Consider the following 23462-nt stretch of genomic DNA (forward strand, 5'->3'; position numbering starts at 1 on the left):
CAGGTAATATTTGATTAATATCCCATGTGCAAGGACCATTAAAAAAAAGTTGAGGCTCACCAATTGAGAACCGGCTCAGCAATAGGAAGTAATGATGAATGGAAAAGGCTCTGACTAGCTGGCCAGTAACTAATGGAGATCCACAGGGGATCTGTTCTAGTCCTTTCCTCTTCACACTATTCACAAACAACACAATAGAGTACTACTGATAAATAAAAGTTGATGAAGACATAGAGCTAGGTGGCCAAGTAATGAGTACGAGAAACTAATAGCATTGATCGCACCTTGGCATGAAAAAACTAACAAACGTGGCCCTGTTTAGAACAAATGTTGGTTGAGCAACCACAGCTTCCAGGTCTGAGGTTCATCTATCAGAACTACAAGTTGGAATCGACTAACTGGTTCCAGAACAGAAAAGGACCTGAAAATGTTTTCGTATTTGGAGAGCAGGGCAACAATTGAAGACAAGAGAACACACTGAGGACAGGCAGAGGCTTATGGGGCTCTCAAGACCACAAGAAGTCAAGGGTTATTGCCCCTGTAATTTCCCCTACTTGATGATATCTTGCTTTATACATAGGAAAAGTAATTAAATGGTTTTGGACCACTACAGAACAGCTCCTACCAATGCTCAGATGAGGCAAATGAACTATAATCAGGATTTGGACAGACTAAACCTAAATACTTTTTACAATGTGCAAGTTGGAATGGAGTTAGAAGCTTTCGGTTAACTGTATAAGGCTTCAGTTATCCCACTAAATAAACCAGTTGGGGCAAAAAAAATTAAAAATTGATTTGGGATGCCACATAAATTGGTTTGGCATTCCTAGTGCTGCAAATCAGAAAAATTAAAATTCCTCCTGTATAAGGATACTCAAATCTCATGTTGTAACTCTTGCTGGGGTTTGGTTCCAATAATATTGGTTACCCTCAAATGTCGCGCCCAACACTGACCATTTTCTCAGCTTTGAGATCACATGATGGTATTGGTGGGATATCAGGCAAGCCTCATCCTGTCCTTAGCTAACATCCACTTTCCAGCGGGAGTCACTGGATAGAGATCAGGAATGGCAACCCGGGCTGTTCTCCTCTCCTCGAGTCTAGGTTACTGCAGCCAATTGCAACAACCCAAATTATAGTTTGGCTGAGATCAGCTAACTCCAGCACAGACTGGGGATGGAACCTAGGATTAAAGATTTTAGAGCAAAGGCATACCTGTGCTGGCGCTAACTCTGTAATTGGAGCTATCTACTCCAATCTCATTTCTCTGCTCTTTCTACATATCTTTTTAATTTCTGTCTTTTTAAATGCTTATCCAATTCAAAGTTAAATTATGTTAAAGATTTCATGTGTGAAAACATTTCTTTTAACTTCCCTCTTCCTTCTACTGTGAAAATCCTGTCTATGTCCCACAGTTATCAATTTGCCAACCAGCGTAAACGATCATTCACTGTTTAGCCTCCTGGTTTGTGTTATGGATGGGGATCACAGGACTGGCAGCGATGTCCTGCACAGCTTGCTGACACTCACTCGCTATGCTCAAAAATCAGGTACAGTCATTACAGGAGAGGTACTGGGGGGGGGGGGGGGGGTGGCGGAATGCCATTGCCTTCAATCCATACGAGAATCAGCACCCACGGAACCCATACCCCAGCAATAGTCAGCACCTCGGGGACAAAAGGGGAGAAAAATGGAAGGAGAAGAAAGTGAGCGGCACTCAAGTACTCACCAAAATCAATGTTTCACTTTCTTCTTGGTAGATCCCCAAAAAACAATTATTAAAAATAGATTCTGACAGTGGCAAGCAAGGTAAATTAGCACAATCCCTGTGGGTTTTCTGCTTTAGCACAGTAAACTGCAGTTATAATTCATGCAGAGCAGCAATGCCAATACAGTAGCTGCTTTAATAAACACTCTCTAGTCCACCCAGCCCGAAACAATACCATCAGGAAACTCTACTTACTGTGTGAGAAGCGCTGGGTAATCGGCGTCCCAGGATATGGATAGGTCCGGCTCTCCCATTGAATATATCCTCCATGAACAGCTTTTATAAAACCATAGTAACACTGGTGAGCCACACCTGGGAGTCAAAGAGACATCGAAACTTAGAGCCATTTTTAAAAAGGGAAGAAGATCCCTCTATTTGCCCCGCCCTTTCTTCCTGTAGGGATTTCATGGAGTCAATTACCTCCTTGTGACATCTTACTCACAAACCACTAGCAATGGTACTTTTAGAAAGACTTACATTTATACAGCGCCTTTCACGACCACCGGATGTCCCAAAGCGCTTTACAGCCAATGATGTACTTTTTGAAGCGTAGGTACTGTTGTAATGTAGGAAATGCAGCAGCCAATTTTCACGCAGCAAGCTCCCCACAAACAGCCACGTGATAATGACCAGAGGATCTGCTTTGGGTGATGCCGATTGAGAGATAAATATTGGCCAAGACACTGGGGATAACTCCCCTGCTCTTCTTCAAAATAGTGCCATGGGATCTTTTACATCCACCCGAGAGCGCAGACGGGGCCTTGGTTTAACGTCTCATCTGAAAGTCAGCACCTCCGACAGTGCAGCACTCCCTCAGTACATTTTTGTGCTCAAGTCTCTGGAGTAGGACTTGAACCAATAACCTTCTGATTCAGAGGCGAGGGGGATACCAACTGAGCCACAGGTGACACTCCATTTTACCTAGTTATGTGGCTGCACGGACATGGCCCTTTTATTTTTGATTTCTTCCTCCCACCCCACCCCCAATAATGCATAAGGAAGGAACATAAACTGGTGCAGAGAGCCGAACATGGAGGATAAAAGTGTCAATACTGGAGGGTACTAAGAATCTTGGCTCCAATGAAGGAAACTAAATTCCGTGGATCAGTTGAAGAGGATGCACAAACACCCACAGCCTTGCATTCTTTACCTCATTAAAGTCTTCAAGATTGCGAAGGGATTTGATGAAGTAGAACCAGGTAAACAGTCCATTGTGGTGATGCGTTCAAATATCAGGAAGTTATAAATAGGAAGGGAAGACAGGTGAAAAGTTTTCACTCGGAGAAATTAAGTTGTGGAAAGTTACCAGAGAAGGATATAACTAGGACAATAAAAATGGGTTCAAGAGATGATCAGATGCATTTCACGAGACAGACTATAGTGAGCGGGTTGGGGTGATCTATCAAAAAGGGACCAATTTATTGGACCCAACACCCTTTTCCTATTCATAGAAATTCTATGTTCTTACTGCCAACTTAAGATAATCAATTTTTTCTTGCTATAGTATTCACATTATAGCCTGCAACAAAATAACTTTTTGGTCACAATTCCCGATCTCTATCCTACTCCAAACCTTTTACCCTGAACCACGTTCCATACCTTTAATGAGTCGATACCACTGTTTACAAACAAGAGCAGCTGTTTTGTGCTCCTGGTATGGAGACAAGAAAGACAAGATGTATTCCAGCACCTCCTCAGGCAACTCTAACATCGAGCGGTTATGTCTCATTTCCTCAACTTCCAATTCGACATGAGGCTCCTCGTCTTGCTCCATGGGCCCATCCAATACTTCTTCTGTGTCCATGGCAATAAAACTGTCATCCTCGCTGTCTGATGAGCTGGCCATTGCATGCCACTCTAGAATACAAACGAGAGAAAGATTTGTTCAAATGCAGGTTGAAAGTATGACAATTCTCAGATCCAGTATGTATCATAATACAAAGGACTAAAAACTGAACAACTCAATGTTCATATCAATAATATTAACTAGATGTTGGCAGTACTATAACTGCTGGGAGTTCTGTTGATAGTCTCCCCTCTTCATACAGCTTTGGACTCTACCAGTCATATCAAAATACATGCATCAGAATAAAATCTGTCCATGGTACAGGAGTCTAGAACTGAACATATATAGGAGACATATTTGCAAGGTTCTATACTTGATGTTTCTTGGATTAGAGCAGCAAAAAATTCCCAGTAGAAATCTGATGGGACTTTAAAGTTATCAGCACCCCACTATTTAATAGCTTCCATAATTACAATACACACTCATAATATATTGCCCTTGCAGGCCACACGATTTCCCCACTGGCTGGAATCGGGTAGAACAGCAATCACACCCAGATAGGGAGATATTTTTTCGATAAAATGAAAAAATAAAGGGAGTACAAAGGCAAAGACTGGAAGTCACGTCAAGTGTTTAGGGACCTTATCCATCCAGATGTCTCAATCAAATCGAGAATCCTCAGTTATCCGATCTGTTCTACACAGCCTTCAGCCATTTGAGAAACACCAAGTGGTTGTGAAATTTTGGAAGAGTTTTGCATTTAGTTCTGGACATTTATTATCCAGAACTTGATCAGTTCAATAAACTCAATAAGAAACAGATCGCATTCATATTGTCACAAGACATTTTGGGGGAGAAATTCAGGTCATTTGCGCTTCCTGTTAGCGTCCCCTAAATTGAGTATCTCTCCCTGAAGCTGCGCTGGACGATGACAGCGTCAGCCTCAGGGGACGTGTACCGGGCGGCCAGCCACAAGTGGGGCAAAATTTAAAGGGGTGGGGGACTGCTGCTCCGAAAAAATGGCCGATTTTCTTGTCCATGCCGTTGTTGCTTTGGATGCGGGGTCCGTGCTGCGATCGCTCAGTCCAGCATTCTGCTCGAGTGCCGGGCTGATTGCACGGAACCCCTGCACCCGATGGTCTCGGCAAGTGTGTTCACAATCTGCAGAGTATGCAGCTTGGGGCCTTTCCTTTAACTCAGTGAAGAGCCCCTCCTACACGGCAGCGCTACGCGGCCCGGTGCATAGCGCTGCTGAGCCGTGTGCCTTGCTCCCGCCCCAGAAAGGAAGGGAATTTAGCACTCCACTTCTTTTCGGGGGCAGTAATCCCAATTTATCGCGAGATGCAAGACTTCTGTGCCTGGCGCAAAGTCTCGCTTCTCGCGAGTTTTACTGCCTCCAAACTGGGCGCACCCAAATTTCTAGGCCTTTACATATTATCGATACAGTATAGTATAAACTGCACTTAAAATAACACTGTAAAGTTGTGATAAGCTACTTGTGTGATGCTCTTAACTCCATCTCAAATTGCTTCCATCACTAACACCAACCGCAGTGACATATCACCAGTACTTCACCCCAGTGTCATTCAACTCAAAATGCTCTCTCCGCACACAGCCGTGGTTTCGAAGGACAAAATCTATCACTCCACTGCTGGATGCTTTTCACATTTCAACATTGCTAACCCAGAATGGTTGGCGTTTGCCTACATAGTAAGCACTGCATCTTTAAGATCTACGTACAAGAATCAGCAACACATCCCAAATTTGTCAATACTGCTACAAATTTAGCATGGCCAAAACATTGGGTGTGAAATCTCTTAATTCCTATGACCCACTCCAGAAAGGCATGTCTGTTATCTTGTTTAAGAATGAAATGGTGTCAATAGTAAACTATATACAAACCAGATGGATTTCTAACCACTTTTAAAAGAACAGAATCTCCCCACTCTAATCACTGTGGCAGTATTGGGAGTTTTGTTATGTATCAGAACTAAACTACCTGCCCTGTCTCAGCAAAACACTCTGCTCCCAGGGATACAGGGAAGAAAGCACATATTTTGTTTTATGTAACGCTGTTAGTTGTTTCTGAATTTTAAAAAAAGTCACACTTAAAAAAAATCTGAATTTTCTGAATTTCAGTTGCATAAAGCAGCAAAGTAAATCCCACATTGCTCATTGCACATGCCATATCAAGCAAAACTCCAGAATTGTCATTTAATATCCCCACTAATCAACCCCAGCCTGCTCCACGAATGACATTTCTCCACCTAGAAACAGAGGGACCACTGCTTCCACAGATTATCTGATTACACCCTTTGCCTATCTCTCTGACCCCCAGCACTTTGTTGAAAGAGTTTTGACTGACTCAGTGTCAGCTGCCTTTGCTGTCAATAAACTTTGTTCCTCTGCTCGATCAGTTACTGAAGTTCTTTGGTGCAAGGCCCATTTCCCTTCAAATAAGCACAACAGCTAAAAACCATCACCAACTGCAACTTTTATAGCATACTAACTTTTCAACAACTCGATATAGGCTGTGTTTGGAGTCTGAATATAAATAGCAGCAAGTCACCAATGGAACATAGGAACAGGAGTAGGCAATTCAGCCCCTCGAGCTTGTTCCACCATTCAATTAGACTGTGGCTGATCTGAACCTCAATTACATTTACCCACTTTTGATCCATACCCCTTTATATTCTTACCTAACAAAAATCTATCTATCTCAGTCTTGAAAATATCAACTGACCCAATGTCCAGAGCCTTTGGGGAAGAGAATGTGTGTTCCAGATTTCCGCTACCCTGTGTGTAAAAAGGCACTTCCTGATTTCATCCCTAAATGGCCTAGCTCTAATTTGAAGATTGTGCCCTCTTATTCTGGATTCCTCCACCAGAGCAAATAGTTTCTCTGTATCTACCCTATTGAATCCCTTAATCTTTCTAAATACCTCAATTAGATCACCTTCAACTTTCTAAACTCAAGGGAATAGAAACCAAGTTTATATACAACATGTCTTCAGAAGTTAAGCCCTGGTATGATACTAGTGAATCTGCGCTGTACCCTTTCCAAGACCAATGTATCTTTCCTGAGGTTTGGTGCCCAAAATTGAAAGCAGTACTCCAGGTGGGGTCTGACCAAGGTTGTGTGCAACTGAAGCATCACTTCCTCATTTTTGAATTCCAATCTCCTTGAAATAGAGGCCAACATTCCAGTAGCCTTTTTGATTATTTTTGTACCTGTAGCTTTTAGGGCTGGAGCCGGCCAAAGAGTGTACGTGGTATAATACAACATACTTTAAAGTGGAAAGTGACAAGATGTACATGCAATACTCAATTTATCACAAATTATTTCCAGCACCAGGGGGAGACCTTTAATAACCAGATCACCCCCAGTGTTATACAGCTCAAACTGCACTTTCCAAATACAACCTACTTTGGTAAACCTAAATCTATAATTGAGCAAGATTTTTTTCACAGCTCAAATGAACACAATATGAAAATGTCACGTGCCCACTATGTGTTACCGAAGTCCTGTGTACAGTCACTTCAATAATTACACAATTCGAAATGTATACTTATTGTTCAGTCTCAGCTCCAATAACCACGCATTAAATGATGATAATTAAACATACTGGTTGATTCAAACAAACCAAGGTCCTTAATCTGCATCCCCAGTCAGCTAAGCACTTTTCTAACAGAACTGAAACAGGCAACCATGTGATTTTTTTTTTTGATTGAAAATTCAATTATTTCAAACTTTTTCTCAAGATCAATGAAGATGACTTTCACAGGGCAGTTTTTGCAAGACTCCAACCCCTATTTATTTGTAAATCAGTTTGCCAGGTTAGAAAATACATTTTTGTTGAACAGGACAAATTTAGTTTCATTGTTAAAAATCATTTGAGATTTGACCACTCACCTAGAACTATCCAGGTTACGCTGAAACAAAAACAATTCACTCCTCCCCATTCTGTATAACTCAAAAGACTAACAGAACCAAAATAAAGTCAAGGTCTGCTGGCTACCTGTCAGCTTCTCGTGTGTTAATCCTTTATACACACCTGAGGAGTATAGTGACCTCTCCACCCCTCCTTATCCACATTACGGGTAGTGACCATGGACCTCCTTACTCATATCATGGGGTACAGGGACCATACCATCACACTTAACTCATATTAGGTCCCTCCTTACCCACATTAGAGTGCAGGTGCCATGTTTCCCCTCTTCCTTACCCATATTATGGGGTCCAAAGATCATGCTGGCCCTCTTATTATGGGGATACAAAGGCCTTCTCATTATAGGATTCAACGATCTATGTTACCCCTCTTTACCCATAGACAGGATGCTCTCATTAATTCCCTGCCCAGTGGTCCTGGATTCAGTTCCACGTCTCGGTAATAGGGGCGGAGGGGCTCTCAATACAGGGTCAGTGTGTGAGTTTTACACCTGACCCTGGACCCAGGTACTTCAAGGCGACCACTGGCATGTGGCCAATTCTCCCTCACTGGGCTCCGGGGAGGCTCCCAGTACAAAGGGCCGGATCCCGGCCCAAAGCAGCCGGAACCCGCGGTGAGCAACCTGCTGAGCTGTGCTGCTTCCACACATTCTCGGCTTTGTCCCCGCTGGGCGCGCACAGCTCAGCCCGAGGTGGGCCCTGCCACCCTGCCCACAGCCCCCGGGGGGGGGGGGTATGCTGGCACCTAGTCCCGGGCCGAGATTTACCCCCAGCTTTGGGGGCTGCGGCCTCCCTCCGTCACTCACTCACTCACCGGCCCGACTCGCTTCGCTTCCCTTCCCTTGTGCCGGCTCGCTGCGTGCTCAAGGCCGCTGCTTGTGACCGAAGCCCCGGCTCTTGGCGCTTCCGTGTGTCCGCCGCTGGCCTCCCGGCGACTCCCGCTCTCAGTCGCTCAGATCCGCCATCGCCACCATCTTCCGCCAGAACCGACGGCGCGCACGCAAGCCTCCGGCGTCACAGCGGCGCGCCCACGTGTCCCACCTGGCGGCCACGCCGCGCCCACGTCACCGAGCCTGGGCCCAGCTCTGCCAACCTCACAGCAAGAACCAGTACCCCTCCTGGAGCCCCCAATGGCCCAGAATCACAGACATCCCATTTCGGTGTATGCACTTCATGTATATCATTACAACTGTGGCCCACTCGCCTCTGGGTCAGAAGGATTGTGGGCTCAAGTCCCACACCAGGGACTTTGAGCACATATTCTACACTGACACTCCAGTGCAGTGCTGAGGGAGCGCTGCACTGTCGGAGGTGCCGTCTTTCGGATGAGACGTTAAACCGAGGTCCTGTCTGCTCTCTCAGGTGGATGTAAAAGATCCCATGGCACCATTTCGCAGAAGAATCATCATACAAATTTCCAGCACAGAAGGAGGCCATTCGGCCCATTGGGTCCGTGCCGGCCGACAAAGATCTATCCAGCCTAATCCCACTTTCCAGCTCTTGGTCAGTAACCTTGTAGGTTACGGCACTTCAAGTGCATATCCAAGTGCTTTTTAAATGTGAGTGTTTCTGCCTTTACCACCCTTTCAGGCAGTGAGTTCCAGACCCCCACCACCATTTGGGTGAAAGATTTTCTCTTCAAATTCCCTCTAAACCTCCTACCAATTACTTTAAATCTATGCCCCCTAGTTATTGGCCCATCTGCTAAGGGAAATAGGTTCTTCCTATCCACTCTATCTAGGCACCTCATAATTTTATACACCTCAATTCGGTCTGCTTCAGCCTCCTCTGTTCCAATACAACAAGCCCAGCTTATCCAATCTTTTCTCACAGCAAAAATTTTCTAGTCCAGGCAACATCCTTGTAAATCTCCTCTGTACCCTCTCAATCACATCTTTCCTGTAATGTGGTAACCAGAACTGCCCGCAGTACTCTAGCTGTGGCCTAACTCGTGTTTTATACAGTTCAAGCATACCTCCCTGCTCTTATATTCTATGCCTCAGCTAATAAAGGTAAGCATCCCGTATGCCTTCTTAACCACCTTATTAACCTGTCCTGCTACCTTCAGGGATCTGTGGACATGCACTCCAAGGTCCCTCTGTTCCTTTACACTTCTCAGTGTCCTACCCTTGCCTTGTGGTCCTCCCCAAATCCATTACCTCACACTTCTCCAGATTAAATTCCATTTGCCACTGTTCTGCCCACCTGACCAGTCCATTGATATCTTCCTGTAGTCGACAGCTTTCTTCATTATTAACCATATGGTCAATGAAGTACTTTTGATCTATAGTCACTGTTGTAATGTAGGAAATATGGCAGAGTAGGGTAGTTATCCGGTGTCCAAGCCAATATTAAGGGAATCAAGGGATATGGGGATAGTGCAAGAAAGTGGAGTTGAGGTAGACGATCAGCCATGATCTCAGTGAATGGCGGAGCAGGCTCGAGGGGCTGAATGGCCTATGCCTGCTCCGAATTCTTATGTTCTTATGTAATCAACATCACTAAAAAGATTATCTGGTCATTATCACATTGCTGTTTGTTGGAGCTTGCTGTGCTGCCGTGTTTCCTACACTACAACGGTGATTATACTTCAAAAGTACTCCATTGGTTGTAAAGCATTTTAGGATGTCCAGTGGTCTTGAAAGGCGCTATACAAATACAAGTTTTTCTTTTACATGTTATCAATGTGTTATATATTATATCGAAGCGATGATATTTTCTTTTTTGGGCTCAGCAAGTGCAGACACCCATCACCATGTTAAAGGGTCTCCAAACCAAACTAATTTGGAATGCATACTCTCTCACACATCTCATATACCTAAGGCCCGAGAGCTTAACAACAATCTGCAGTTAATGTAGTAAAACGTTCAGTAAGGTGATTCACAAGATCATAGTCAGACAAAAATTGGCAGGAGACATTAGAAAAGCTTGGTCAGAGGTAGGTTTTAGGTTCCAGGTTTTAATGAGTGTCTTAAAGGAGAGGTGGAGGGGTTTAGGGGGTGTGGGGGTTCCAGAGTTTAGGGCCTAGGTGGTACTGCTAATCCTGGGCCGAATGAAGCGGGGGATGCACAAGAGGCCAGAGTTGGAAGAATGTTTTTGGAAGGTTGTGGGGCTGGAGGAGGTGACAAGAGATAGGAAGGAGCGAAGCCATGGAGGGATTTGAACAATAGGATGAGAATTGTAAAATTGAGGCATTGCTGGACCGGGAGCCAATGTACATCAGCGAGAACAGGGGAGTGCAGTTTGTCAGAGCCCAGACTTCAGGACTTATTGGAAAGCTTCTGGATTATCTGGCTAGCACTATGTTACCCTTTAAGGTATTGTCCAGCAGGGTCATCTGGAGCAGAGTGGGGAGAATCCCAGCTCCCCAGTGATAGGTGTACCTCTCCAGATTCCATTAATGAGCCAGGCTGGCTCGTAACTCATCAACCTTGCCCTTGAATATTTTGGATCGATCTGTTATCAAATTAACAACTATGCCACAGAGATACTTGACTTAACTGCAATTATCCTTTGCTTGGCATGTTATCTCGGAATTAACCTGGCTGCCCTTACCTTCTGCCCACCCTGCTCTCCCATTGAAAGTGATAGTCTCTTATATCAGTAAGATGAATCTCCTTAAGACTGATTCAGATCCGCCAAATCTCAATCTTTTAAAAAATACAATCTATTTTTATGTACCCTACTCTTTAAAAAAAAAACACGGTTCTTATCATTTCGCCAATGTTGACAATTCTGCTGTTTTTTTTTAGCAACCCCAATTGTATATCCTCTCAGGGCTCTTGGAAGAATCCTGGACCATCTGGGCTGGCACTTGAAGTTGCAGCAGACCTCCGTACTGCACTTCTTTCATTATAAAGGGCTGCAACTTGTCTTGCCTTGGATCAAACAGTCCACAAATGCCAAAAGCGAAAACTAGATACAAAATTCTGTGGGTATGAAATTCAACTACAGTGAGCGCAAATCAAGTGGTAGCGCATCGGCCATGCATTATACAGCCACACTCTTTTCCTGAAAAGGAAAATTGGGCGGGGTGTATATAAGGCGACCGATTCACTATCGCCCGTTTGTACATCGCCTAAGTTAAATTTCATCCCGTGTTTTTCATCCTATATGTGAAATAATTATTGCTGTTTCAATGAATTTTCATTAGCAGCAAAGTAAACCTGAGCAATGGAGCTACAATCACACTTTGCTTAAACTTTACATCTTAGACTTTAGCATTATGATTCATTGTCTGCTTTTCATTTGGCAAATGGCAGCTACCCCAAGTTGCTGTCCACCGCAATCCTTCACTTGAATGCACTACATGGATTATGTTGTGCTATAAGTAAATTTTATACAGTATCAATGATATATGTTATTTATTATCACTACAGTTCTCACTGATACATGGGACACGTTTGGTGTGGAGTTTCATGTTGTAACTATGTTTCCTAGCCGAATACAAAATGTTTGGAATTCAGCTCTCTTATCTCAATCCAGCACAGACAGAAATGTGGGTCTGATGTGGGCTGAGCTAAGGTTGGTTCACGGCAGCCAATAATCTAATTGAAGTATATTTTTAGACTTTATTTATCCAGGTGTCTGTGATGTTCCTAAGAGACTCAAGCTCACAGGAGTATGTGCTGAATAAATAGATCACAGAGAGGAATGAGTGATGGAGGCAAGGAAAGAGAAACAAAATGATGAGAAGGAAAAAACTCAAAGGACTGAGTGTCTACAAGATGCCAGATGGTGTACACCATGCTGGATTTCACACATATATTTAATTTATGACAGAATTTGCAATATAAAATTAGTATCTTAAACTTTAGCATTATGATTCATTATTTTGCAGCCTTCCTGTGTGGTTTTATAAGTACCGTTGTGAATGGGAACATAAGCAAAAGTTTACAATTGCAATACTTTTGTGAAGAAATTGAGGAGCCCCTCTGGGCCGGTGAATGAGTTTACTCTGTGGGTGTCGACAAGAGACAACGGGGTGGGGGGTCGGAGTACATAACTGTGAGCAGCAGTCAGGTGTTTTTTTTATGTGTTTTATATATTTTTTCTGTTTGGAGTTAGTATTACAATAATGCTGCTCCTGACATTTGAGTAGTTTTTATAAACTGCAATATTAATGTTTATTTCATTGTCACATTGAAAGATGAAAACTTAACATTTCTTTGGGTTTGCTGACAGTCTCCGGAGGGATTTAGATCAAATTTCAGTTGCTTTGTTCTCATCTATGTTCAGCATTCCATAAAATTCAACTGGGCGAAACTGGGATCTATGAGCTGTCCATCCCTATCTTATCCGCTTTTAATACATTTTTACATATTGGAGATTGAATTGGTTACTCCAGCTATGGCCTCTCTTCCCTACACTATCGCCTCCCGACTCCCCCCAGGATCTACCCTTGTCTGACATAGTCATAGATAATCACAACTTCCTCGGGAAGACCAAAGCTATTGTTTATGACCTTTGCCATAAATTCTGCTCTTCTGCCACTGACTCTATTGCTACCTCGACCACTTGTTTAAACTAAATCAGACTCTATGAACTCTTGATATCCCGTTCAACCAGAGCTAAGCTTCAAACCTTATCCATCACCAAGACTGTATCATTGCCTGCCAATACTCCTGCCACAGCTGCTCTGCCGCTAAAATCCTTATTCACGCCTGTCACTTCGAGACATGATTTCTTGTGTCATCCTGTTTGCCTTCATTAACTCTAACTTGTCCAAAACTCAGTTGCCCGTATCCTGTCCCACACAAAATCGTACTTGATCATCATCATTGCGAACCTACACTTTACTCCAATGCATTAAATTTCAAATCCCTCCATGGCCTTGCTACACCCTACCTCTGTAACCTTGTCCAGTCTTATATCCCCACTGTCTTCCAGTGCTGGTCTTTTGTGCATTCGCCCTCCCTTTGCCCCACCATTGGTGGCAGAGTCTTTAGTCACCTTCGCCATACTCTCTAGCACTCTTTCCCTAAAACCTTTGCCTCTCCTAAAACTTTCTCTAAATATCTATTTTTGGCCAAGCTTTCTGACATCCCTTCTAGTCTCTCTCTCTAATCTGGTTCAGTATCCACTGAGTCATCTATTTCTATTGATCTTTCTCCCCCCCCCCCCTCTGTAAATCCCCTTGGGACATTTTTTTGTTAAAGGCGCTCTATAAATGCAAGTCATTTGTGCATCAAACACAGATGAGATCAAACTCTTTTCACTTGGCATTATAAGCTTTCATGGGCATTCCTGAAAGGCAGCATTGTTATATCAGTTAAATACTGGGTCAACTGTCCAGGGCCACTGCATTCATTTGCAGCAGAACCTCAGCAACACCTTGTTCTGGAGCGTAGTCCAGGAGGTCCATCTCCATTTCTCAAAAACAGCAATTAGCACCTTTGAGTGAAGCTTCCATTTGTGAAACTAAACCTCGATACTGCTGGGATTGTCCACCAACTCACTCTATGATTCTGCTGGTTGACGAACTGAAATTCACAGAACTCAGTTTGCACCATTGCCATATCTGCATTTCATTGCGGCAGACAACAAAGCACCGAGTCCCACCCAGCTTTTCAATGCTGTAAACCACAATTGTACTGTCAATCTACACGTTCATAACTTTGCATAATGCCTGGCCTTGAAGAAATTCACGTCCAGCCAAACTACTCATAGTCTGCTTAAGTGTCATGAGTTCTACAGAAAGATGCCATATTCCTTGTGTCTTGGCTTCCCCCAGGGAGAGGCATCTATCACTCAGGATAATGATAATGCAGGGGGCTCCAACTGCTGTCTGGTTAGCTGCACATTGGTGCTTCATATCCACTGCTAGAGTGAGCAAGTGCCCTTTCATCTATATATGCAATGAAAGTAATCATAAAAAAATCTACTAATCTTCATATAAAATTTTACATTGGCCAATATATTGTGAAATAAGTGGACTTGTTACATAACTTCTTAAACGATTTTCTGTGTCTGCAGGGAAGAGAAGTAAAACACACAAATATTTATGGAGATACTCCTATTAGTTTGACTATTAGCATTTGACAAAGTACCACATAATACCTGTTAGCAAAATTAAAGACTGTGGGATTATAGGGCCCATGGCAGCATGGATACAAAATTGGCTAAAAACAGAAAGTAGTGGTAAATGAAAACAGAAAATACTCAGCAGGTCAGGCAGCATCTGTGGAGAGAGAAACAAAGCTAACGGTTCAGGTCGATGACCTTCCATCAGAACTGGAAAAACTGAGACGCAAGAGGTTTTAAGCAAGTACAGAGTCAGGGAAAAGGGAGAGAAGAGGAAAGATCAAAAGGGAAGGCCTATAATAGGGTGGAAGTCAGGAGAGATTAAATGATAAAAGGGAAGATAGTTCAAGGCAAAAAGGGATGGTAATTTTACAAAACACTGGTTAGGCCTCAGCTGGAATATTGTGCTCAATTCTGGGCACCACACTTTAGAAAGAACGTGAAGGCCTTGGAGAGGGTGCAGAGGAGATTGACTGGAATGGTACCAGGGATGAGGGACTTCATTATGTGGAGAAGCTGGGATTGTTCTTCTTGGGGCAAAGAATGTTAAGAGATTTGATAGAGGTGTTCAAAATCCTGAATGGTTTTGAAAGAGCAAATAAAGAGAAACTGTTTCCAGTGGTATAAGGGTTGGTAACCAGATTTAAGGTGATTGGTAAAAGAACCAGAGGCGACATGAGGAAACAATTTGTTACACAGCGAGTTGTTCTGATCTGGGTGGTGGAAGCAAATTCAATAGTAACATTCAAAAGGTAACATAGAAACATAGAAAATAGGTGCAGGAGTAGGCCATTCGGCCCTTCGAGTCTGCACCGCCATTCAATGAGTTCATGGCTGAACATGCAACTTCAGTACCCCATTCCTGCTTTCTCATCATACCCCTTGATCCCCCTAGTAGTAAGGACTACATCTAATTCCTTTTTGAATATATTTAGTGAATTGGCCTCAACAACTTTCTGTGGTAGAGAATTCCACAGGTTCACCACTTTCTGGGTGAAGAAGTTTCTCCTCATCTTGGTCCTAAATGGCTTACCCCTTATCCTTAGACTGTGACCCCTGGTTCTGGACTTCCCCAACATTGGGAACATTCTTCCTGCATCTAACCTGTCTAAACCCGTCAGGATTTTAAACGTTTCTATGAGATCCCCTCTCATTCTTCTGAACTCCAGTGAATACAAGCCTAGTCGATCCAGTCTTTCTTGATATGTCAGTCCCGCCATCCTGGGAATCAGTCTGGTGAACCTTCGCTGCACTCCCTCAAAAGCAAGAATGTCCTTCCTCAAGTTAGGAGACCAAAACTGTACACAATACTCCAGGTGTGGCCTCACCAAGGCCCTGTACAACTGTAGTAACACCTCCCTGCCCCTGTACTCAAATCCCCTCGCTATGAAGGCCAACATGCCATTTGCTTTCTTAACCGCCTGCTGTACCTGCATGCCAATCTTCAATGGCTGATGTACCATGACACCCAGGGTCTCATTGCACCTCCCCTTTTCCTAACCTGTCACCATTCAGATAATAGTCTGTCTCTGTTTTTACCACCAAAGTGGATAACCTCACATTTATCCACATTATACTTCATTTGCCCACTCACCTAACCTATCCAAGTCACTCTGCAGCCTCATAGCATCCTCCTCGCAGCTCACACTGCCACCCAACTTAGTGTCATCCGCAAATTTGGAGATACTACATGTAATCCCCTCATCTAAATCATTAATGTACAATGTCAACAGCTGGGGCCCCAGCACAGAACCTTGCGGTACGCCACTAGTCACTGCCTGCCATTCTGAAAAGTACCCATTTACTCCTACTCTTTGCTTCCTGTCTGCCAACCAGTTCGCAATCCACGTCAGCACACTACCCCCAATCCTATGTGCTTTAACTTTGCACACAGGATAAATATTTGAAGGGAAAAAAATTGCAGGGCTCTGGGTAAAGAGCAGACAAGGGGAACTAATTGGATAGCTCTACAACGAGCTGGCACAAGCACTGTGGGCTGAACGGCCTCCTTCTCTGCTGTGTCATTCTATGATTCTAGCTTTAAGGGAAGGCAGCCAGTTGTTTTGCTGGAGGGAAACACTTGCAGTACTCACAAATTAATTGAATCAGAAATTCGTGTCTTTGAAATGTTAAATGCATGCAAAACTTGTAGATGCCTGTTGAACCAATTTATTTGATATTCAAGTGCCAAAAGAAAACAAAATTGACAGACTGCCAAAGGGCTGGTGTTCACATTCTACTTAACCGATTGGTAAAATTGATTAATAACACGTTTGCATTCGTCTAAGGGTGGAAGGTAGCCAACACTTAAAAATAAACACTCAAGTACATCTGGACAGCAGTCTTACGATATCCGGTTTGCCTGTATATATGTACGTGTTAGTGGCAGTGGCTCCGAGGGGTTGAAGTACTCATATTACATCAAAGGCTCAGTCAAAAGATTCTGAAAAGGATATTGAGATTTTAGACTTTTTATTATTTGAGACATTTTAAATATAGTGCAAGTCAAGTATTGTATTGCTGAATATTTTCTGTATTATTTTGCTTTGGAGCAATTCAAATTCTTGAGTTTTTCAATATTAGTGTTCACCTGAATGGCATGACAGTGTGGTGTTTTCCATATTTCAGAGTGGGCAACCTGTGCAGTCAAATAGTGTGAATGATTGGGATAAAAGGGTAATTGTTAGTCCCAGAGCATGCAATTCCTTTCTTGTCTTGCATAAAGTTACAACTTTCTCATTGTAGGAGTCTGTTTATTGAAGCTGCCTTTTGCTGTGAATATGAGTGAAGGGGTTAGGAGCGCCAACTTATAACAATCATTGCTCAGGGCATCGGCGATTGACATTGTCAGTATGTAGGCGTCAGCATTTATTAACCATCCCTAATTGCCCTTGAGAAGGTGGTGGTGAGCCACCTTCTTGAACCACTGCAGTCCATGTGGTGAAGGTACTTTTACAATGCTGTTAGGGAGCAAGTTCCAGGATTTTGAACCAGCGACGATGAAGGAACAGCAATATATCTCCAAGTCGAGATGATGTGCGACTTGGGGGGGTGGGGTGGGGGCTTGGAGGTGATGGTATTTCCATGCACCTGCTGCCCATGTCCTTCTAGGTGGTGGAGGTCGTGGGTTTGGGAAGTACTGTCGAAGAAGCCTTGGCGAGTTATTGCAGTGTATCCTGTAGATAGTACATATTGCAACCATGGTGCACCAGTGGTAGAGGGAGTGAATGTTGAAGCCATGTAATCTGTCAAGAAACTGTACCCTGCTTAAATCAGAGCATTCCACCTGAATCTGGTGAGAAAGAGATTATGCACTCCCTAATTGGCTTTACAGTACTAACAGGTACAGATAAACATGCAGTTTTCTCTACAGATAAATTAAAAACTTGGTAAAGAGCCTGAATGGCAATTCTTTGCAAATGAGCAAGGATCCAATCAGACTCAGCTGTGTCCTTATTCCTTCTCCTACCTTTGAAGAGCACAGTTGCAGAAAAAGGGATAACATTAAAGAAAACGCAGGGGGAAAAGGTTTTTGATATCATGGAGTTCTGATGAAAGGTCAAATCTGAAACATTATTCTATCTTTCTCTTTCATATACTGACCAGCCTGCTGTTCATTTCCCATGTTTCTTTTTGTGTCTTTTAATTGCGGTCAGTCTCATATTGGCAATGTTCGAACAGAAACTGACCTGTCGACTGCAACCACCACTTTGGGAGTACCCAGTGACCAGATTTGTTTATTGAATAAAGTTGTAGACTTCACCAGGACAACCTGAAAACAAGGCCAAATGCAGTAACAGACAAGCCAAGTAATATCCTGATGCACAGTAACTATTATAATGCATCAATGACTGATCAAAAATTTGCATTAATGAATCAGTCAACCATCAGCATTGGTCAAGAAAGCCCATTGCCAAGGGTAGTAATAATTTGAGGACACTGAAGCCAACTGCCAATGGCATTCCATATTCATGACAACCTTCAATTCACAATAGTTAGTTGATACTGAGGAATTTGGGCCTTTGTGCCTGTAATGTATGCACCTGTGAATACGCTCACAGGCTGATGGAGCTGTTGAGTTGTGAGTGGCTTAGCCAGTCATGTGATGTTCACAAGGCTCAATAAAACCCCAGCCAGTTGGGTTCAGGGGGTTCACGATGAGTCAGGTGGTTGTGAGATTGGTGGATGAACTGGTAATGTGTAGTGTGATTGTTAAACCTTTGCTAATAAACCAACTAGTTCTTCATAGCAATGTGTTGCTATGAATTCTTAAGCAAAGAACCCATGAAGCAAATACATTACAGTGGCCTAGGGCTGTGTTCAGTAAAAACTGGTGCAAATAAATTGATGGTCTTTGATGCAGAAACTCACCTATGACCAATAAATGGAGGTAGAAAGCTGACATTTGGTAATGATGCCAGGCAATTGGTCCTGGAAGGAGCATGCCTTGTTCAACTTTAATATAGTAGGCCTTGTTCTGATTCACTGAATTCTCCCAGGCTGATCCCACCTTGTGCAATGATCTTTGAGGATCACTACCTCATACTACGTATAATCTTCCCATCCCTCAATGGAGGTTATGGCACATTAGATGTGTGTACTTACCATGACGTTTGGAACCATTATGGTTCTCTTCTGGATTGTGAATATTTATGTTCGCTTTAGAAACAAAAAAAAAATGGCAAGTTTCCAAAGTAATTCTCAGCAAAACCCAAAAATGGCTAGAATAATACAGCTCTCTGTTACTGATGAATACACCTTTAGGTATGTCATGCGAGAGGTCATAAGAAAAAAAATACTCAAGAATGACAAAAGACCATTTGGCCAAAGCTCACTCGTGCAGTCTTTAACTGTCCCAGCCTGGCAGCCAGCTATGTTTTTAACCACCTATAGTACATGTTACTCTTTCCTGGACTATCACAAACATAGAAACATAGAAAATAGGTGCAGGAGTAGGCCATTCGGCCCTTCGAGCCTGCACCACCATTCAATATGATCATGGCTGATCATGCAACTTCAGTACCCCATTCCTGCTTTCTCTCCATACACCTTGATCCCTTTAGCCGTAAGGGCCACATCTAACTCCCTTTTGAATATATCTAACGAACTGGCCTCAATAACTTTCTGTGGTAGAGGATTCCACAGATTCACAATTCTCTGAGGGAAAAAGTTTCTCCTCATCTCGGTCGTAAATGGCTTACCCCTTATTCTTAGACTGTGACCCCTGGTTCTGGAACTTCCCAACATCGGGAACATTCTTCCTGCATCTAATCTGTCCAATCCTGTCAGAATTTTATATGTTTCTATGGAGGCCCCTCTCATTCTTCTAAATTCCAGTGAATATAAACCTAGTCGATCCAGTCTTTCTTCATATGTCAGTCCTGCCATCCCGGGAATCAGTCTGGTGAACTTTCACTGCACTCCCTCAATAGCAAGAATGTCCTTCCTCAGATTAGGAGACCAAAACTGTACACAATATTCAAGGTGTGGCCTCACCAAGGCCCTGTACAACTGCAGTAAGACCTCCCTGCTCCTATACTCAAATCCTCTCGCTATGAAGACCAAGATGCCATTTGCCTTCTTCACCGCCTGCTGTACCTGCATGCAAACTTTCAATGACTGATCTACCATGACACCCAGGTCTCGTTGCACCTCCCCTTTTCCTAATCTGTCACCATTCAGACAATATTCTGCCTTCCTGTTTTTGCCACCAAAGTGGATAACCTCACATTTATCCACATTATACTGCATCTGTCACGCATTTTCCCACTCACCTAACCTGTCCAAGTCACCCTGCAGCCTTTTAGCATCCTCCTCACAGCTCACACTGCCACCCAGTTTAGTGTCATCTGCAAACTTGGAGATATTACATGCAATTCCTTCGTCCAAATCATTAATGTATATTGTAAATAGCTGGGGTCCCAGCACTGAACCTTGTGATACTCCACTAGTCACTGCCTGCCATTCTGAAAAGGACCCGTTTATTCCTACTCTTTGCTTCCTGTCTGCCAACCAATTCTCTATCCACGCCAATACATAACCCCCAATACCATGTGCTTTAATTTTGCACACTAATCTCTTGTATGGGACCTTGTCAAAAGCCTTTTGAAAGTCCAAATACACCACATCCACTGGTTCTCCCTTGTCCACTCTACTAGTTACATCCGCAAAAAACTCTAGAAGATTTGTCAAACATGATTTCCCTTTCATAAATCCATGCTGACTTGGACCGATCCTGTCATTGCTTTCCAAATGCGCTGCTATTACATCTTTAATAATTGAATCCAACATTTTCCCCACTACTGATGTGAGGCTAACCGGTCTATAATTCAGTTTTCTCTCTTCCTCCTTTTTAAAAAAAGTGGGGTTACATTTGCTACCCTCCAGTCCATAGGATCTGATCCAGAGTCTATAGAATGTTGGAAAATGACCACCAATGCATCCACTATTTCTAGGCCCACTTCCTTAAGTATTCTGGGATGCAGACTATCAGGCCCTGGGGATTTATCGGCCTTCAATCCTATCAATTTCCCTAACATAATTTCCTGACTAATAAGGATTTCCTTTAGTTCCTCCTTCTCGCTAGACCCTCGGTCCCCTAGTATTTCCGGAAGGTTATTTGTATCTTCCTTAGTGAAGACAGAATCAAAGTATTTGTTCAATTGGTCTGCCATTTCTTTGTTGCCCATTATAAATTCACCTGATTCTGACTGCAAGGGACCTACATTTGTCTTCACTAATCCTTTTCTCTTCACATATCTATAGAAGCTTTTGCAGTCAGTTTTTATGTTCCCTGCCAGCTTACTATCATACTTTATTTCCCACTCCTAATTAAACTCTTTGTCCTCCTTTGTTGAATTCTAAATTTCTGCCAGTCATCACGTCTGCTGCTTTTTCTGGCCAATTTATATACCTCTTCCTTGGATTTAACACTATCCCTAATTTCCCTGTTAGCCACGGTTGAGCCACCTTCCCCATTTTATTTTTACGCCAGAAAGGGATGTACAATTGTTGAAGTTCATCCATGTGATCTTTAAATGTCTGCCATTGCCTATCCACCATCAACCCTTTAAGTATCATTCGCCATTCTATCCTAGCCAATTCACGTCTCATACCATCGAAGTTACCTTTCTTTAAGTTCAGGACCCTAGTCTCTGAATTAATTGTGTCATTCTCCATCTTAATGAAGAATTCTACCATATTATGGTCACTCTTCCCCAAGGGGCCTCGCACAACAAGATTGCTAATTAATCCTCTCTCATTACACAACACCCAGTCTAGGATGGCCAGCTCTCTAGTTGGTTCCTCGACATATTGGTTTGGAAAACCATTCCTTATACATTCCAGGAAATCCTCCTCCACCATATTGCTACCAGTTTGGTTAGCCCAATCTATGTAGATTAAAGTCACCCATGATAACTGCTGTGCCTTTATTGTACATATCCCTAATTTCCTGTTTGATGCCATCCCCAACCTCACTACTACTGTTTGGTGGTCTGTACACAACTCCCACTGGCGTTTACTGCCCTTTGGTGTTCTGTAGCTCCACCCATACAGATTCTACATCATCCTAGCTAATATCCTTCCTTACTATTGTGTTAATCTCCTCTTTAACCAGCAGCGCTACCCCACCTCCTTTTCCTTTCTGTCTAACCTTCCTGAATATTGAATACCCCTGGATGTTGAATTCCCAGCCTTGGTCACCCTGGAGTCATGTCTCCGTAATCCCAGTTACATCATATCCGTTAACAGCTATCTGCGCAGTTAATTCATCCACCTTATTACGAATGCTCCTTGCATTGAAACACAGAGCCTTCAAACTTGTTTTTTTAACACTCGTTGTCCTTTTAGAATTATGTTGTGAACTTTTCCCCTGTGTGTGAAGTTCCTTGTTATTAGATTTACATTTTTTTTTAATTAATTTATGTGTGTGATTCTGGTCCCACTAAGCAGCATTATTTTAACCTTATCCAAGCCATTTAATATTTCTTGTACCTGCACTTCAAGAAGCTTCCCCAGTAACCATTTTCTCTCTAGGTTGTGGAGACTGAGCTGTCATAGGTTCTCCTTATAGCTCATCCCCTTACATTTGGAATCATCTTTGATGATGTCCCAGTAGCATAATCTATAATCAGAAAGGGCATGTGATCTTCCCTATTGGTAAGCCTGGCTTGTCCAAGTGAATATGAGGGCTGCAAATGAAGAGATACAACTCTTCGAAGGCACCATCTCTTGCTGGGGTACAGATCCAAGGGGGTAAGTGCTCTCTGGTGCCACACCCAAATGCCCATTCTTCATGTGGACAGTGATCTGGATGGACAGTGAGTTGTGGCAGGTTGCTGAACTGTAAAGACCATCAGAGACGAGGATGATCCTGTTTTGATGTCCACATACATACAAGGGTCCATGGACAGTGGCAAGGAGCAGCAACCTCAACCTTCCTAGTCTCAGGATCGCTGAAGCCAGTTTCAGTACCCCAACTGTTGTCCCAACTGAGATCAGCAATCTCGGCAGAAACCAGTGATTGAACCTGCAGCCCACTTGTCTGTAAGGCTTGGCACCCACTAGACTATCAAGGATGCCTGACAGACTCCGTGTCAAGAAACTTCGCATAAGAGAGCATCACTGATATGAGTCACCCACTCAGCAAGCTCAACCTATCCCAAACGGCATGTACGGAATCCAAATGAAAAACAATAGTTCTGTTTAACAGTTTCTGAAAATAAATTCTGACACCGAGAATCCAGACTATGACCTTGAATGGCCTCAGAGGCTTCCTTCTGACACTGTTCCCATCTGCCATCCTCCACATCATTAACTACTACTTCATCATTGCACCTTTGGCTGAAATCAGCTGTTTATAGGCAAGAAACTGAAACAGTTTAAATTTCCAGCTTTCTTCAGGCAGATAGCTTAAGTATCATCAGCTGACACAA

The 23462-nt window shown here is 43.1% G+C and overlaps 1 protein-coding gene across 3 annotated transcripts in view; it reads right to left on the minus strand.

Annotated features, from left to right (window-relative positions):
• Positions 1–23462, minus strand: part of ddi2 (DNA-damage inducible protein 2) — a 79359-nt gene that overhangs the window by 30271 nt on the left and 25626 nt on the right. For 2 of the 3 annotated variants that reach the window (XM_070860290.1, XM_070860289.1), the window contains exons 9-10: positions 3368–3625; positions 1964–2080 (exon numbers count right to left, since the gene is read on the minus strand). In XM_070860290.1, coding sequence (XP_070716391.1) covers positions 1964–2080; positions 3368–3625 — 375 coding nt within the window. Of the gene's footprint in view, positions 1–1963; positions 2081–3367; positions 3626–8317; positions 8483–23462 lie in introns of those variants that run through there. The other variant, XM_070860292.1, reaches the window with a different exon arrangement.

This window comes from Pristiophorus japonicus, chromosome 18 (genome assembly GCF_044704955.1).
Source record: "Pristiophorus japonicus isolate sPriJap1 chromosome 18, sPriJap1.hap1, whole genome shotgun sequence".
NCBI classification, from domain to species: Eukaryota; Metazoa; Chordata; class Chondrichthyes; family Pristiophoridae; genus Pristiophorus; species Pristiophorus japonicus.